A 17,415-nucleotide genomic window follows, 5' to 3' on the forward strand; every position below is an offset into this window, starting at 1 on the left:
GGATGATCTAGTGTTGACTTCCATGATGTTGAAACTTCGCTAACACCGTCTAACAAAACCATGTCACACTGCATCTTGCATTAATTTTTTGGGAAATCTTTCGAATATAATATGTAAGAGTGATTTTCGTAATTACTTTCTTTTTCAAAGCAATAAATAAACTTGCCATTGATTTCATACACAGTGGGTTTAATTTATTTGCCCCATTAGAGCTTTGGTAAGTCCCATTAGAACCCAGAGTTGAATGCCAGTGGGTCGAAATGTGTTTATCAAAATAATTTAAATTTTTATAGAAAAGTGGTCTACAATTTAAATTTGTTATTCCTCAATAGGGACACGCATGCATTCTCTTAACAAAAATAGATGAAATGAATAGGACATTTAGCCGTGTTGTAGTGTAAAATGTATAATATATCCTGCTTGTCTGCAGTTTACCCAATATTATAAAGTCGTTTTAAGAAAAAATCTCAATATTATTTCACGCATTATTGCTTTAAAAACACGATTAAATGCATCTAAAGATCATTTTTAAACCCTCTACGAGTAACAAAACAAATGTAATCAATTTATTGAGTACTTTGATAACGCTACAGATAAAATGAAATATTACAATTTATTGTATAGAATGTATTTGAAAAAAAAATAGTCTTATAAATAATATTTTATTACAAACGCATAGTTTACAGTGCTTACACTAAAACCTACCTCTATGCTTCTTTCCTACTTTCTTCTACCGATGCAGACTTTTTAATGAGCTTTCTCTTTCTTATGCAGATAGACCGATAACAAGTTACTATTAAACAAAATTAATTCCCTTGTGATTTTTAGGAGACTTGAGTTACAAAAAATAACTTTTCGAATTAGAACATTCAGGATTCATATAATGGTGTCTAAAGGTGCAATGCAGTCGCAAGACGTACAATGCCTTAGCGCTATTTTGTGACTGAAAATTAAATAATTTTACCTCGCGGATTCTGCAACATTATAAAAACACTTACATGTTAAAACAAAAATAGAAAGTAATCGATATTAATGTTTTTTTTTTAATTTTATTTATTTATTTATTTTTTGCAGCATAAGTTTGACTTTCCTCGTATCACGATATATATAGGCACTGATAAATTTATTAAAACCACTGCTTCTATTTTTTTCCAAGAAACTTAAAAAAATAAAAAATAATAATAATAAAAGAAACATAGGTGGTTGATCTTTTTCCTCTCCGACCTCTAATAATCCTAAAATATAAGTCCACCCTCACCAAGAAAGTATTATTTTAAAATGCAGCGAAGGATAAAATATTTATGAGAACTCTCAAAGCTTTTATGCTTGCGTTTAATAAAAAAGTTTCTTACAGGAACTTAATGACTTTCTTTTCGAAGAGTGGTTGTATTTTATTTCTTATCAAAATGATGGAACTTTTCAAGTTCCCATCTTCTTCTAAACGATATAAAACTGCATTCAAGAAAAAGTAAGAAAACTGGCCAGGAAAAGGAGCTTCACAGCATTTAAATATTTTTAAAAAGATATTCTATGATCATTAATCAAGTAGATTCAGAAAATTATCCCTCGGTGACTTTCTCATGGCTTTTTGTAAGTTGAAGTGAAGTAATTAAGAGAGATTTATTTTGTCAGGCTTTAGATATCACGCATAATGCTTAGGTTTAAATTAAATATCTCCAGCCCACTCGTTTGAATTTTCAGCGTTGCTTGAATGGCAAATGATTTTTATTAGACCAGTTTTTATACTCTTAGTATAATACTACATAGTGATATTGAAAGTTAAGTAGCACTAAGTGTACTTATTTTAAAAATATCCCAGTGGTTACACTCGCATAGCCCTACCGGTCGAAGGTGACCTACTGGTGACTAACCAGAGTTTTCTAGGTTGATTGGTTGATTGAACCACGTGACATTTTTGACCAATAATGAGCATTTTTAACCTGAGCGTTTATTCGTCTACGCAAATAACCGCGCATCAACCGAAAGCGTTCTATGAAGCATCGGTTGGTGAACAACTGGTTAACAACCGCTGACGTCATTAGCTGTCATGTGATCAACCGACCGGTAGCCACCGGTAGCGTTATGCGAATATAAAACAGTTCAAGCAATTAATAAACTACAAAAAAAGTGTAGAACTTGAACATATAACTTATATTTTGCAAGTAAAACGTATGTTTACAGCCCTTTTAGAATGAACATTTTGCTGTTGATAGATGTCTTCAGAGGTATGAAAATCTGAAGCATTTTTTAATTTCGTATCGTCATTTTTATAACACCAACTTGTTACACTTGAAATACAAAAAAAAGTAGATTATTGGTAGTGAAACTGAATGAAAAAGAAGCATTTATTGTCCAAGTACACTGCATTAGTTTCAAAATTCGAATGTAGCTAAATGCATAGTTTTATTACTTTCATACCGTAACTGGTTACAAAAATTTTAGCAAAGTGCACCAATAAACCTGACTTTCAAAATTCCACTCTTTCCTCTGGCGGAAGTTAAAATTTATTTTAATCAAATTCAATGGTTTCAAAGAAATATTAGCCCTTTTTTACTTTTTGTAAATCACACACCTCTACTCTTTTATGAAATTGTCATTGAGTTCAACTCCTAATTAGTTCAAATAATACTTTTTGATGGATGAAACAAGTCTTTTTAAAACAACGTCTTCATATTTTAGGAAAATCATTAGCTATTTCGAAAACGCATATTATCTTAAATTGTTATGTTCTCCTTTATAAAATAACTACCGGTACCTGCACGGCTTTGCCCGTAGTAGAAAACAAAAATGTCATTTGGTTCGCTTGTATATTTACAAATAGTGGATAATAAATTTCTCGGCAATATGCTATGGTAATTTGCTCGTCCATGTTATAAAAATTTACTCGTCATTATTATGGTAATTCGCTTGGTATTGCGACAGAGGAATTAATTCCACCAATGGTGGCTTAAAATTGGAATAGAAAAAGAACAAAATCATATTTTCAAAAAATTGCATCGAGATGCTCACCCCTATGCTACGAATTAATTTTTTGCCAAATTTTATGAAAATCGGCCAAACAGTCTAGCCGCTATGTGCGCAAAAGATATCCAGAGATCCAGATATCCAGAGACAGAGACTTTCAGCTTTATTATTAGTAAAGATAATACTCATTATCTAAGGTGTTATCACTAAAATAGTTGAAAGCATTTCTTTCAGAATAAATGATTATTTTGTATGATATCCGGCAAGCGTTAACATTAATTTCTATAAAACATAGTTTTATGCAGGGAACATACACTGATCAATTGCTTTATAGGCAAGTTAACCCTAGCATGTGTTGGTAAATAGAGTAAAAAAATGACAAGCATTTTCTTATATGCGGATTAGTTACCTATTAAGTACTGTTTAGTCCCTTTATGTATATATATATATATATATATATATATATATATATATATATATACATTTTGTTTCCTATTATTGCTATTTGATTTCGTATCATTAGAAGTTTTAATGCCGCTTTTTAAATTTATGTTCATGGTCAAGTTGTGAAAAACACGTTTACGTTGGTAATACATTGCAAATAATTGGAGTAAATCAATGTCTGTGTAATGAAAACCATTAATAGGATTAAAAATTAGCCGGAAAAATCCGATTTACTTTCTTTTAATTATTAGGTAACTTAAGCTTTAGTTATTCCCCATGAGTGAAAATATATTTTTGATGAAAAAAAAATTTATATATATATATATATATATATATATATATATATATATATACTAAAAATTGACGTTTTGTCTGAAAAGTAGTGACCTAAAAAATTTGCAGTAAGGAGGATCAACAAATAAAAAAATGCTATTATGTAATTGTGAAAAACCAAGTAATATATTTAAACTAGTTTCCAAGCTGTTATGCTTACAATCAAACTGTTCCCAAACTTTTATACGTTGTCATTTTCCCCCTAATATTTAATTTATCTCCATTTTTCAGCTGACTTTTACTGAGATAAAATGAAACTGATTAAAACATGTTTTTTATTTATATGAAAATTGTTTCTTACAAGTTTGTATTATTACTATTATGCGCTCGTTGACAAGAAAATCCTTGCGTATATATGTTTGTTGTCGTATAATTTAAAGAATATAAAGGTACCCTCAATAAAGGTAAATTTTGCTTTGGCGCTTAACAAATTGAATTGTTCTCTGGTACCAAACGAGGCATCAAATATTCAATTTAAACAGATTTATTTTTAAGATGCTGCCATGCGTCAAAGAGTGGAATTTAATACTTAAGAAGCTCAACTTGTGCTATAGACATGTAAAGTGAACATTCTTTAAGAACGTGACAAGCGATTATGTCATTATTGCATGTGACAGGTGTTTTTATGAAACTTTCACTTGGTGAAGAGCAATTTAAAAATGAAACCAAAAACATTTTTTTAAAAGTTACAGCAGCCTCACAGATTAAATACATTTTTGCAAATGCTGAGAAGAATGTTACACTTATTATTATTCTGTATTCTTGTTCATTGAGTTGATCCTTATGGTTTTGACTTTATACTCCTATTAAAATGCAATGCGTTTCGAAAATGTAATGATTATATCAGCTTAATTTTATAATTTCGTCGGCTTTTTTATGTTAATAGAACTTGTTTAATAGCTTGTTGCGTTCAAAGTCCATGAAGAGAATAAAATGGTGTGTCACATGGCCATATAAGTAGTGTATAATATAGCTTTGGGAAAACATGGCAGTAGGGAGATAAGGACAGTTCTGCCGCAGCAGGCGCAGCCCGCAGCCAGCTGCGCCTCCCACTCTTCCTCTTCCTCCTAACACTTCCTCCCACCCCCTGACGATTGCGCCTCGAACTTGAAGAAGGTGACGAGGGTTTTTTCCCGTGATTTCGCCCTTCCTCGTTTTCGCTCTTCCTCGCTTTTGCTCGGCTACGTTTTCGCTCTTCCTCGCTTCCGCTCGGCTACGTTTTCGCACCGTGAAAGGTTACGAATAGTTTTCGCGCGTTTTAGATATTTTCCCGCATTTTTGGACTTTGTCATTTTTACCGTGAAAGGTTACGAATAGTTTTCGCGCGTTTTTTGAATATTTTCCCGTGTTTTTGTACTTAGAATATTTTCCGTGATTTTTTTTTTTCGAAGTGAAATAGGAACGTTGAAAATAAATTTTTGTTTTAAGTTGATGGTCCCACCAACCAACCCGGTGTATCAAATACACCCCATCAACTTTTTTTTTCATCTGCCGATGCAATTTGCATACCAATGCAGATTAATTTAAAATATGCCAAAAAATAAATAAATAAAATTTCCTTTAAAAAATTTACGAAATAAAATTTCCTTTAAAAATATTTTTCCTGAAACATCAAAGAAAGTTTCAATTCTAAAGTCCTTTTTAAAAGTAGACTCACCAACAGATGACTTCTTCTTCTTCGCATTATTTTTACCAACTTTACATTGTCACTCTTGGAGTTGCTAACTTCATATCACTAAGTCTATCAATTTCTAGCAACATATACGATTTTAGTGCACATGAACATAGGTGGGAATATTTAACACTCACATTCAATTCATTCTGCACATAGATTTTATGACACATACACAACATTAATATTAAATACATTTGGGACTTTTAGCGGATCATAATTAAGAGTTTCAAGCAATTCACTCATTAAATAATCATTTCCTGACACCTGGAGATTTCATTCAGGGCGTCATAGACCGAGGGGTTTTTTGATACCCAGGTATCAGTCCCCTTCCTCAGCTCAGCCAGGAAATCATAAATCACACACATTCACTCACACATTCACACACATTCACTCACACATTCATTCTCACATTCACTCATCCATTTAAAATATAAAACTATATACACTATATACAATTAAAATGTGGCCAAAAAAAAGCTGCATCTGAAAAGCAAAGGAATTAAAACATAATGAAAAATCTGCTGCAAATGCTGAAAGGAAAAAATCATTAATCACAAGCATACACTAAGGTACCTTTAAAAATAAAATAAAAATAAAATAAATAAAAATGAAAAATTAAAATAAAGATAAAATCAAAAATAAATATCAAAATTAAAAAATAAAAAAAAAAATTAAAAATAAAATTTTTTACAAAAATAAAATAAAAATAAATGTTTACAGTTAAGTTGAAAAAATCATTAAGTTAAATGGCCATAAGAGAAAAAAAGAGCTCATATGGTTCAATCTCCGTCATCCATTTCAATATCCAATCTTCTATTTTCAAATCTACATTTCTTCAAATATTTTTTTACTTTTTTTCTGTTTTCAAAATTTTCATGTCTTCACATTGTATTTTCAAAATTTTCATGTCTTCATATTGTATTTTCAAAATTTTCATGTCTTCATATTATATTTTCAGTCTTCTCATTATAATACTTAATTTTCTTCAATTTTCATTTCTTCTCAAATATTTTTTTCTGTTTTCAAATTTTTACAATTTTTTTCTGTTTTCAAATTTTTTCAATTTTTTTTCTTCTGTTTTCATAATTTTTTTTTCTTTATTTTATGATGCTGTAATGGCCATAGGGATATGTCGTTACGCCGTCATCCATGATATAACGCTTATCGTCAAAGGCACATAATGCAATTTTACTTTGCTTCACAGTATATAGTCGATGTTTTTGACTTTGAATTCTGTATTGCACTTCTCGTGTTGTCTTGAAATTTTGTAGACATTCTTTATAATTTATATGCTTTATTTTCTTGCATACAACTGACCTAGCAACACCCTTTGCCGTTTTCTTCTCTGTCTCTTCGGTCTTGATTGAATACATTTTTGGACGAAGTCCAACAAATTCAACAATTGGTTTCCCATTCAACTCGTCCTTGAAGCAGCCTATTTTTTTCCTGTTTTCAATAGAGTAGAGTGGATGATTCTTGTCATAATCTGATGTGTCGTAAAGATGTTTATTCATGGACATATGATTGAAAAAATTATTTCCTTCCAATTCATAACAAAGAGAATCCGTGTCTGTAAAAAGTAGGCGGGCCTTTGATCCATAAGTATTCTTGATTACATTGTAATGATATCTGTACATTAAAATCTTGCTTAAATCCAAAATCGTCATGCCCACGTAAAGAGGTTTACACAAAGTGAGCGAGATTTTCTCCCTTTCCACTGCTACAAGATCATTATCGAACATAGAAAATCGTTTAAAGGCCGGAGAAGCAACTAATTTTTTACTCCTCTTCTCATTGTTTACTAATTGGACGTCCACACGATTTCTTATATTTTCCATCGTCTTCCCATAGATGCTATTATTCATGAGCTTAAAAAAATCTTTTTCAAAGCTCGATTTTGAATTTTTTCTTTGCTCGGTGTTAAAATCAATATATTTTTTAAGCCATGGTTTTTGTTTAAATTGGAGAATTTTATGAATTTTTTTAAGTTTTAAGCCTTGTTCTAAATAAAATTGCAAATTTCTGTAATGGAGGATGTAATTATTCTTTGCTTTCAAATTTGGGATTAACTTTTCCTGACCTAAATATTTTTCTTCCGGTAGCAATGATTTAGCAAAGGGAGAAAGATCTGCAAACTCGATCTTCATTTTTTCGACCGCCAGCGGATAGTCAGAGTGATGATCATGCAAATGTTCGGGATAGTCCATATCAACTTCCAAAATATATCCTGTGTCAGCATCTTCAGGTATTGACATCAGCCATTCCACTGTTTTTCCTTCTGCAGAAATCCAAGAAAATTCTCCATAGGGAAGACTTTGTGTCATGGCCCAGCCATATAGATTGTTGGCGTCCAAATACATGATATATTTAGACGGTTGTGTTGCATCATATTCTTTCATGTATTCGTTGTTTGCATGCGAATACCTTTGTCCAATCATGGAAATGCCCCCACGAATGCCGCGTTCGATGAATAGATGCATATCTGGGTCAGTAAATAGTTCTAATGGCTGTTGAACCATTTTTAAACAACTTTGCCAGGAGAGGCCTGCGGCAGTCATCAAGTTCAAGCATTCAAGGGAATAAAAATTAAGACAAAGTTCCCTGAAATTTTGGAATATGTCGGAGAGCTGCAAAATGTCGACCTTCATATACAAATCATGATATTCCCCCATATCATGTATCTGGAATGTGTCCCAAACATTCTTGGCATGTTGATAATCATCATCGCTGATCTCTTCATCTGTCAGACTACTGTAGAAATATTTTTTATGAGGAAGTTGTCTTTCTTCAAATTTTTTGAAGTCATCCATGTATTCATATGGGTAGATCCCTTTTCTGAGGAGTAAATTGTAATTTTGTTTAATATTTGCTTTTAATATTTTAAATTTGGATTCATCTAAATTTTTGGCTAATTTTTCTAGGGATGCTGTTAGGAATTGATAACTATCAATGAAATTTAGGGATACATTTATATTATTATGCTTTTTTGTAATACTGAAAGAAATATATTTTTCCATAGTAGTTGGAATTACATGGATGTCATGATCATGAATTTTTCCCAATTCTTGCATGATGAGATGGGCGTCGTAGTGCTTCAGATTATGAAACACTACGGGAATTTTCTTTTGTAATCTAAATTTTAAATTACAGGAACTGTGCAAGGCGCCTCTATATTCTCCACTAATATGGTCGTGGTCTCTCACACGATCCCTATTTAAGGCTTTCTTACATATTGTGCAGTGAGTAGCTGCCCTAAAATTTGCTTCATCCTGTGACGTCATCTTGATTGGGACTATATTCGTCATAATTTCAGCCAGTTCTTCTTTTTCTTTTAAAACATTTATTAAAAAATGATGTGCTGCCTCCGGTCCTCTGTATATTTGTATCGGCTTGATGCATTTCCCATCAGGTCCCACGATGACATATCCATAGCCGCATGCTGTATGTTCTGCAACATTTTCAGTATATGAATTACTTTCCGGTCTCACATCTCCATCGATCTTCTCGATAATCGATTCGAAATCCGCATAGATGACGTATGGCAAAGGGTGTTGATAATGGACATTTTCAAATTTCAATATATTTTCACCGAGTTTCGGCATCTTAATGTTCTGTGGAGAATGTTCACTGCAATACTTCAAATGATCTTCCAGAAGTTTTTTCTGCGAGAAACGATGTAAACATCTCTCACAGTAAAAACGTGCACCGTCATGCTTGGTGAGGTCGGCGAGGAGACGAGACATATTTTTGATCAGGCAGTAATGATAGGTGGCATCATTAGATATCAATAGTAGATTGATACATTCTTCATTTTTATGCTTGGATATATGGAGTGGGAAGACTTCCTCTTCTTCATAACCATAAATGTTAATCCTCAGATTATTTAATTTTTCAATTGTTGAAATCTTCGACACAGGTACGGGACATGGAACTTCTCCTAATTTTATTTCCTGCTCATGCTGCGTGTAGTGGGCGACTCTTTCTGGAGATAGTTTCCGATCAATATTCATTCTTGCTGCTAGCAGACACCAAACCAAACATTTTTGGTCCTCGTTTTGAATATTAAGTATGGCTTTTTTGGCAGCAAGTTTTCCAGGAAGTGGGATGTATGAGCTTGCTGCCAAGGGGTGATATTTTGCTGTTGGGATCTCCACATGTTGTATCTCTTCTAAAATCCATCCAGATCCTAGCTGCTGGAACTCTTCTAAATTTTTTTCAACACATACCATGGCTTCATCTAAATGTTTTTCAATGGTTTCTTCAACCAGTTCCGTCACGAATTTACAGCTAAGATATGTTGAATTCATTTGTTCCTCGCCGTCGGATCCAATTCTTGAAAAAAGGGCCTTGACGATAATTCTCCACTTCATCGATTGTTTTTCCATCATTTCTTCTTTCAAGAATGCAAGTATTTGTGGCTTGAGTTCTTTAAAACTCATTTTGAGGTCGGCGGCATTCGTGGGGGAGGGTGTGAAAAACTCCGTAGCGAATGTGTCAAGAGCACTTCTACGTGCGGGCCTTTGGCGTTTCGGCTTTGTTCCGTCATTTTCAGATTTGCGCTTCAAGGCGGGACCATGAGACACCCTTATATGTTTCAAAAAATTGAACTTTTTAGTAAACACTTGTTCACAGTGTTCACAGACATGTTGCGGTTGGCCATGTGCTGTGCGAATATGTGCTCTCAAATTGTCCTTTCGGGCAAATTGCTTGCCGCATTCTTCACATGCAATCGGAGTCGTGGCAGCAGCAGGAGCATGACTCATCTTATGTCGATTCAGATCCGAGTTACGGGAGAATGTTTTCCCGCACTCCTCACACGAAAAAGGCTTTACAGCTAAATGTATCTTCAAATGCTGTTTCAAATTTTTCTTCAATGTGAATATCTTTCCACATGTTGAACACACCTATCAAAGAGACAAAAATCTCTTTTAGTGCTTACTCAAGCTAAGTATTCCCTCAAAATACATTTTTCAGAAAATCAAGCTTTAACTGAAGCAAAGTTTTTACTCCTCATCGAAGCTATTCTCTACGTTTATTCTTAACGAAACTATTCTTAAAGTTTATAACGAAATTCTAATCTCTACGCTTATTTCCCATCAAATGACCATCGAAAACCTATTCGCCGCTCTGAAAATCCTAATAAAATAATCGAACACATTTCATAATAAAAAACCCTATCGCGAATCTGAAAACACAAAAATACAATTTCTAATAAACCCCCGCGCGAGTCTGAAAACACATAAAAACCGAATTTTTTTTTTTTTTCAAAATATACTATTACGAGTCTGAAAACACAATTTCTAATAAACCCAATCCCGAATCTGAAATTATTCACTCAAATAACACAATATACTATCACGAACCTGAAAACACATAAAAATACAATTTCTAATAAATCCCCGCGCGAGTCTGAAAACACATGAAATACAATTTCCCCCCTTCCAAAACATGTTATGTAATTCAACACTAAGTGCTTTCTCCCTTTCATTTTATCAGTGAAAAAGACCAGAGGAGAAATTTTACGCTTCATTGATCACCAAAGTAACCATTAGGGGAGTTAGTCACACTCTATGCGTCAAACGGAGAAACAGTAGGGGCCCAAACTTTCACTGTGTCGAAGGACGAATTTCTTCACCCTCGTCAGCTCATAGCAAAGAAAGGGGTGGAATGCTTTTGAAAAGAAAATCTTTCTAAGCAAGACAAAAGTGTTTTTCCTTAAGCGAAATCATAAGTTGCAATTTATTATTTTTTCTAAATCTTAATCCATTTTTCTCGCAAATATTTTCTAACTTACAAAATTTTTTTTTTTTTCTCAAACTAACAAAATAATATTTTCATTAAGCAAAATTTTCTCAAAAACAATTTTCATGAAGCAAAATTTTCTCAAAACAATTTTTTTTCTTCTGAACTGTAAATAAATTTTTCTCTCATCAATTTCTCAAACTAGTAAACAAATACATTTTTTTCTCTGACTTTGAAAAAAAAAACAAGTAAACAAATATATTCCTAAATATTTTGCATATATAGTTGTAAACAATTCAATATTTTTACACAAATCCCAAATCGCGAACCTGAAAACACATAAATACATTTCCCATCCAAAATGGATCTCTCTCTCTCTTTGAATAGATTTTAAAAATTAACAATTAAAGAGATAGCGATTTTTTAAAGAATGATACTATGTTTCAGACATGTTAATACAAGTGTATTCTTTCAGCTTATAAAAAGGTTTTTACTTATAGCAATCAAAAAGATTTTTTACTTGTAATGAACAATCAAAAACGTTTAATGTCTGAAAATGTAACGTCATTGAAATGTGAAATGGACTTACATGAGCAGTCTTCGACCCGGAGGGGACAGCGGGGGAGGGCACTGCACCCGAAACATCAGGGGGCATCAGGGTAGCAGGCTGCGCAACAAGAGGTGTCGCGGTACTAGGGCCGGCCTGTTTTCAAATTAATAAAAATAATAAATACATATTCAACAAAAATATGATAACAACACATATTCACCAAATCAATTACAATAATTAATAAGGAATAATACTTACAATTGGTGCAAATCCAGGAGGTGGCGTTACATCATTTCCGAGGGCAGAATCCGGAACAGATGCGATCAATGCATCCCATTCAGCTTCATCCAAACCAAAATCGATAAACTGCGAAAGGAATACATTATCAACGAACAATAAACTAAATTAAAAAATTAATATATTAAGAATTTCGAACTAAAATTAAGAATTAACTGCAAAGTTAAAAATTAAATTATAAAACCAAATCAAAAAGTTAAATTAAGATTAAAAATTAATAAATTACTTCTAAAGTTAAAACCAATTAATCATAAAGTTTAAAAAATAAATTAATTACAAAGTTAAAATTAATTGCAAAGTTAAATTAAAAAGTTAAAATTAAATTAATCGTAAAACTTAATTTCAAAAATAATATATTAAGAATTTCGAACTAAAATTAAGAATTAACTGCAAAGTTAAAAATTAATTACAAAAATAAGAATTAAAAGTAAAAGGAATAACAAGAATAAAACCAAATTAAGAATTAAACTTACGTTGGATCCAGAAGTAGAGGCAGCGTTTTCCATGTTTGAAGACATTTTCTACTACTAAAACTGCTAAAAATATTCAAGTTCAAAAAATAAGCTTAAAAGCAAGAAAGCACGTAGGCAAGAGAGAACGTCTGGTTAGGTCGATGCGAAACTCAGAAGTGAGTAATTTTCGTAATCAAGGCCCTTTTATACTCGCGATGACGTCAATTCGTTAACCAATAAGTTTAAATTCATTAATCAAGGATATGTGACGTAGAGGAAATCGACCAATACAGGATCTTAAAAGTGACATCACTTCTGACCAATTAAAATTAGTTTAGAAGGTGATGTATACAAAATCAGTCCCCCTCTCTGATCTCGTGATTCTGATTCACCTGATATCACGCTCATAGCAAGCAATGATTACACCTTTCGACCCCCGTGTGATCACGCGCACATGAATCATCTCTGATAGTGAGCGTTGTTCAGACACTGACGCTATTGCGATAAGACTATGTCCCTTCCTTGAGAATATGCAAAGAAGTTCAATTTTGCTAGAATAATTTATTTTTTAAAAACCCATAGATGAAAATTAAATACTTCTAACACCCTTCGCGAAAGTACATTTTATTTCCTAATCCAATTTCACACTCCATTGAATTTTGCCCTTCGCTTTGAATAGGTTGGGGGAAGCGTTTAACAAAGCGAGTGACTTTTTCTATGTCCTGTTGAAGAAAATCCTACCCCCTCTGCTATTGTTCAACTCTTTTCTTACTGCGAGAAAAGAAAGGCTTAGTAAACATTGTCTGATGCTATTTTATTGCATTTGTATATAAAATGATTGATATCGCATAGCTGTGGAAAAGTATGAAGTACAATTTTGTTTTCATTTGCATGCAATAAAAATAATATCGAGACAGATATATTGAATTAAAATATTTTATTGATACAAAGTATCCCATACAAAATCAGGCTGCCTTTTCGCCCTTTTCTTTCTAGGTGTATCGAGAGACATATTGACAGCTTTAGGTACAAAAGTTGGAGTTACATCTGACAAATACTTATTTTTCACAAAATGTTTGGGTACATTTATTTCATTTAACGTGTGTAAAAATTCATCCTTCCATGGTACATGAATATTTTTTCGATTGCTGAAAATTAAATTCATCAGGTCAGCAATATTACTATTCGGAATGTTTTGTTTTTTATAAATAATTTGTCCTTTTTCATTCCATGATAAAAGATCGGAATGTTTCTTCAGGAGATCCAACAGATTTCTTGCTTGATGCTGATAATTCTTTGCAACACTTTTCAGTATCGTAGGTTCATAATTTTCAGTTTTTGTTATTTTTCTTTCTTCTTCTTCTTTTTCAATAACTTTATTTTCTTGAGGTTGGGTCCATCTTGGGTTGAATTCTGTCATGTTCAACTTCCTTTGTAGCAATTCTGTATATTTCAATAACTTTTCATGATCCGCTAACTTGCTCTGTAAAATCTTTAACATTTCACGATCCAATTCACTCAACTGATTGGAAGTGACTGTATGTTTCAGAAATATTTCTTCTGGAACTAGGGAATATTTCTTAGCGTGTTCCATTTCCAAGAATAGTTGATAGTACGCTTACAGCTGCGGGGATTAAAAAATTCAAAAATCCACCTTTTTGAACAACCAGCTTCCGCTTTTTTGACAATGCTAATTTGCGATTTGCTAATTTGCGCAAAGTTGTCTTGTGCTTTGACAAGTTCTTCTTTTGATGTTTCGATAGAGGAATATTTCCTTTCAGTGTGTTGTGACAGCACTCACAAATTGCTTTGATACATTTCACATCAATCTTTTTTAATAACTCTTTTTGAAGTTTTGCTGGACAGATTTGCAGAAGATGTAGCTCGCTCAGCTGTTGCTTGGTAATTGCCATGATGACAAATGAATGTTATTATTTATATCCTTTCACTTTATACTATTTTTCTCTGATATATGTACTGTGTTTGATTGGGTAAAATATTTGTGCGCAGGCGCATTTCCTCGGGTGTATCATTTTTCAAATCGATTAATAGATATGAAAATTTCTCCTTCGTCGCATCCTCATACACTTCTTGAAAAAATTTTAAATGTCTGGGAAAAATCTGTTTTCCTAAATGAGTCACTTGACTCAAATCTCTCCTATTTTTGAAAAGAAGAATATAATGTGCGTTTAAAGTAATTTCGCGCATTTCTTTTCCTTTGTGAAAAAAATTCTGTGTGATGAAAATCACAGATATATTCATATGATGACTTCCACGCGTGAACAATTTAGTCATGACTTCATTTTTACCGCAAGAATGCATTAAATCATCAATTATGTAAACCGTATAATTCCCTAAATACTCTCGGTAATTTGAAGGAAATCCTTCCACAAACGTCACATCAGGGATCGTATCATATAATTCTTGATAGATTCCATAGAACCAAACAATTTTATCGGGGACAACAGAAAACATTTCTTGTTTATGTTTGATGAGATCGGCTACGAAAAATGATTTTCCCGAAGAAGTTGGTCCGGCTGCGACCATCGTAAAAGGAACCTCCAACTTTGGAAACTCCATGATGAATGAGAGACAAACAACGATGTTATTCGTTTAAATATATTTATTAATTAAAATTTGGAAATACATGAAAATGTTTTGCTACAAAATTGTAAACAATTTTGTCATTACATACATGTGTATTTATAAAAGAAGACAATATATTTTTCAATGAATGACCGCGACATTTTGAATACAAATAATAAATACAATATTGACCACATACTGCCGTGACATTACTTTGCAATGTCATGGGATTAAAGTTTACATTCGAAAATCGTGATACAAAATCATCAATAGGTCCTTTGAAAAAAGAGGGTGGATTTCCATAAGAATAAAAAAATTCCAATTGTTTTCCATCAACATAAAAAGCCACCCAATGGCTTCCAGATTCCGTCGAAGTGTCCACGTTTGCGATAAAACAGGAGGGTGTCCTATCGTTGACAATACCCGCCAGATGATCACTTGGAAACACACCCAGAAAATATTTTTTGGTAATTGAGTCACTTTGAAGAATATTCTGTATTTGATTCGAATCCATTTTTAATTTGCAAAATCACACAGCACGTGACGAGATTTTGTAATTTCAATCACGTTTTGAAATTCTGCATAGATCAATAACGAGAGCGTTTCTTCGATGGCTGTGCTAAATTTAATTTCAACTCTCAAATTTCCTTGATGTTGTAAATTTAAATGAGGACCGTTGCATAAGTCTGCTGAGAGATCAAAATTGTAAAGTGTTGTACCTCGTGCGAACTGTTCACGAGACAAATAGATGCCTTTATCACTATTAAATCCATCAAACAAACTGTGATAAGCACGAATGTAATTATTATTTTTAAAATCCAATTCCATTGGTTTACTTGGTACGGGTTGACCGTCAACATATATCGAGATGAAATTCACATCATGATGTGAAAATAGAAAGGGATTTTTTGAATAATGTCCATTCATAGCAGCATTTTCGATGCATGCAATCACGACTCTTTTCGGCATCACACCTAAAAATACATTATCTTGCATGAAAGAAAAACTTCCTTTTGAAATAGAATAAGTTTTACATAAAACTCTGTCGATGGGATACTTGGCAGAACTTTTTTCCAAAGCTTTTGCATGACCGAGTGAAACTCCAGGACTCACTTGGACTTTTCGTATAAATAATGACGCATGTTCTAATACCACTTTGTATGCAGCATCCACTTTTGACGATAGAAGACAAAACGCTGCATTGCTTCGAGTCATTTTAATTTTAATATCGACCAAATTCAGTAAAAGACGGTTCTGATTAAACAAGTCGCAATGTAATTGTCCGATCATATCAAATGTTTTACTATGTTTACTAAGTTCATATCTTGATTTCAATCCGGGTCCAGCGTTCACAGCCTTGGGGTCGATTTCTTCAGGTTGTTCATCTTTGTAAAACAGCTCACAGGTAAGTTGACTTTTCTTAGCATCTTCTCCATAATTTAGCAGAGTTTCAATGTATGCACGATATGGATAAGTGTTGCTTGCAGATGAAATATTTCGTTCATTCAAACTGATGTCGATTTGCGAGAAAAGAGAATGGAGAAATAAGTTGGTTGGCACCACAACTTCTTCGACTTCCGATCCATCGGGCTTGGTGATTTTCGGTGATATGTTGGATCCATCCGCTTTGACGATTTTCGCTTTCACGTAAATATAAGATGCGTTGAGATCTGTATATTCCACACCGCTTCCAGATATTGAAAATTCGAGAGGTGATCCGTCTCGAATGCTTGCGATGGGATGATATTCGACAAATTGTCCTTTTTCAATAGCAGCTTGAGTAGGAGGTAGTGTGAATAAGTCCAGTTCTGATTTCACACACACAGGTGAATCACGATGAATGAGAGAAGACATTTTTTTAAGAGAAAATATCGTGATGTGCTTTCACTCTCTTGGTTTTGCGAACACTGACTTGTTTCTTGGGAAGTTTGCGCTTTTTATTCCTTCTGCCGGAGCCGATCATGGTCTTTAATTTAACTGCAGCTTTATCCGTCAAGTTTTTGCCGGCTTCCTTCAAACGTCGTTTAGCAGCCACTTTGAGATTTTCACCACGTGAGACATCGTTGAATACATCAACACCGCTGTTCAAAATTTGTTTTCCAACCACTTTGGCCCCCGACTTGAAAAGTGGGACCGCAGCTCTGAAGAAAGATTTAAAGAGTCCTCCGAAACCATAGCCTCTTTGATAGGGTGCGCCTTGATAATAATTAAGTCCATTTCCAGATTGATGGGTGTAGTAATCCTCAAAGGATTTTTGACAGCATTGATATGGAATATACATCATGAGAGGAATTTCTGACGAAAGTGAAGTTTCACGTACGACCTTCCACGCTCGAATGGCACTAACATTCCTGTGTTGGTTCTTATAACGA

General features: G+C 33.2%; 1 protein-coding gene across 1 annotated transcript; it reads right to left on the reverse strand.

Annotated features, from left to right (window-relative positions):
• Window positions 1-15,559: 15,559 nt before the first annotated feature.
• Window positions 15,560-16,897, reverse strand: LOC129218056 (uncharacterized protein F54H12.2-like). The gene is made up of 2 exons (XM_054852243.1): window positions 16,078-16,897; window positions 15,560-16,017 (listed from the first exon to the last, which is right to left on the reverse strand). The coding sequence occupies exons 1-2, from the start codon at window positions 16,895-16,897 to the stop codon at window positions 15,560-15,562; spliced, it is 1,278 nt and encodes a 425-aa protein (XP_054708218.1).
• Window positions 16,898-17,415: the final 518 nt, after the last annotated feature.

The sequence above is a fragment of the Uloborus diversus genome, chromosome 1 (assembly GCF_026930045.1).
Source record: "Uloborus diversus isolate 005 chromosome 1, Udiv.v.3.1, whole genome shotgun sequence".
NCBI classification, from domain to species: domain Eukaryota; kingdom Metazoa; phylum Arthropoda; class Arachnida; order Araneae; family Uloboridae; genus Uloborus; species Uloborus diversus.

Bases quoted from the DNA above. Each gene is read 5' to 3' on its own strand.
- LOC129218056 (XM_054852243.1), bottom strand. From the start codon at position 16,897: ATGTCTTCTCTCATTCATCGTGATTCACCTGTGTGTGTGAAATCAGAA. The intron at 16,018-16,077 runs GTAAAACTTATT...ATGTATTTTTAG, and splicing joins TCCCATCGACAGAGTTTTAT to GTGTGATGCCGAAAAGAGTC.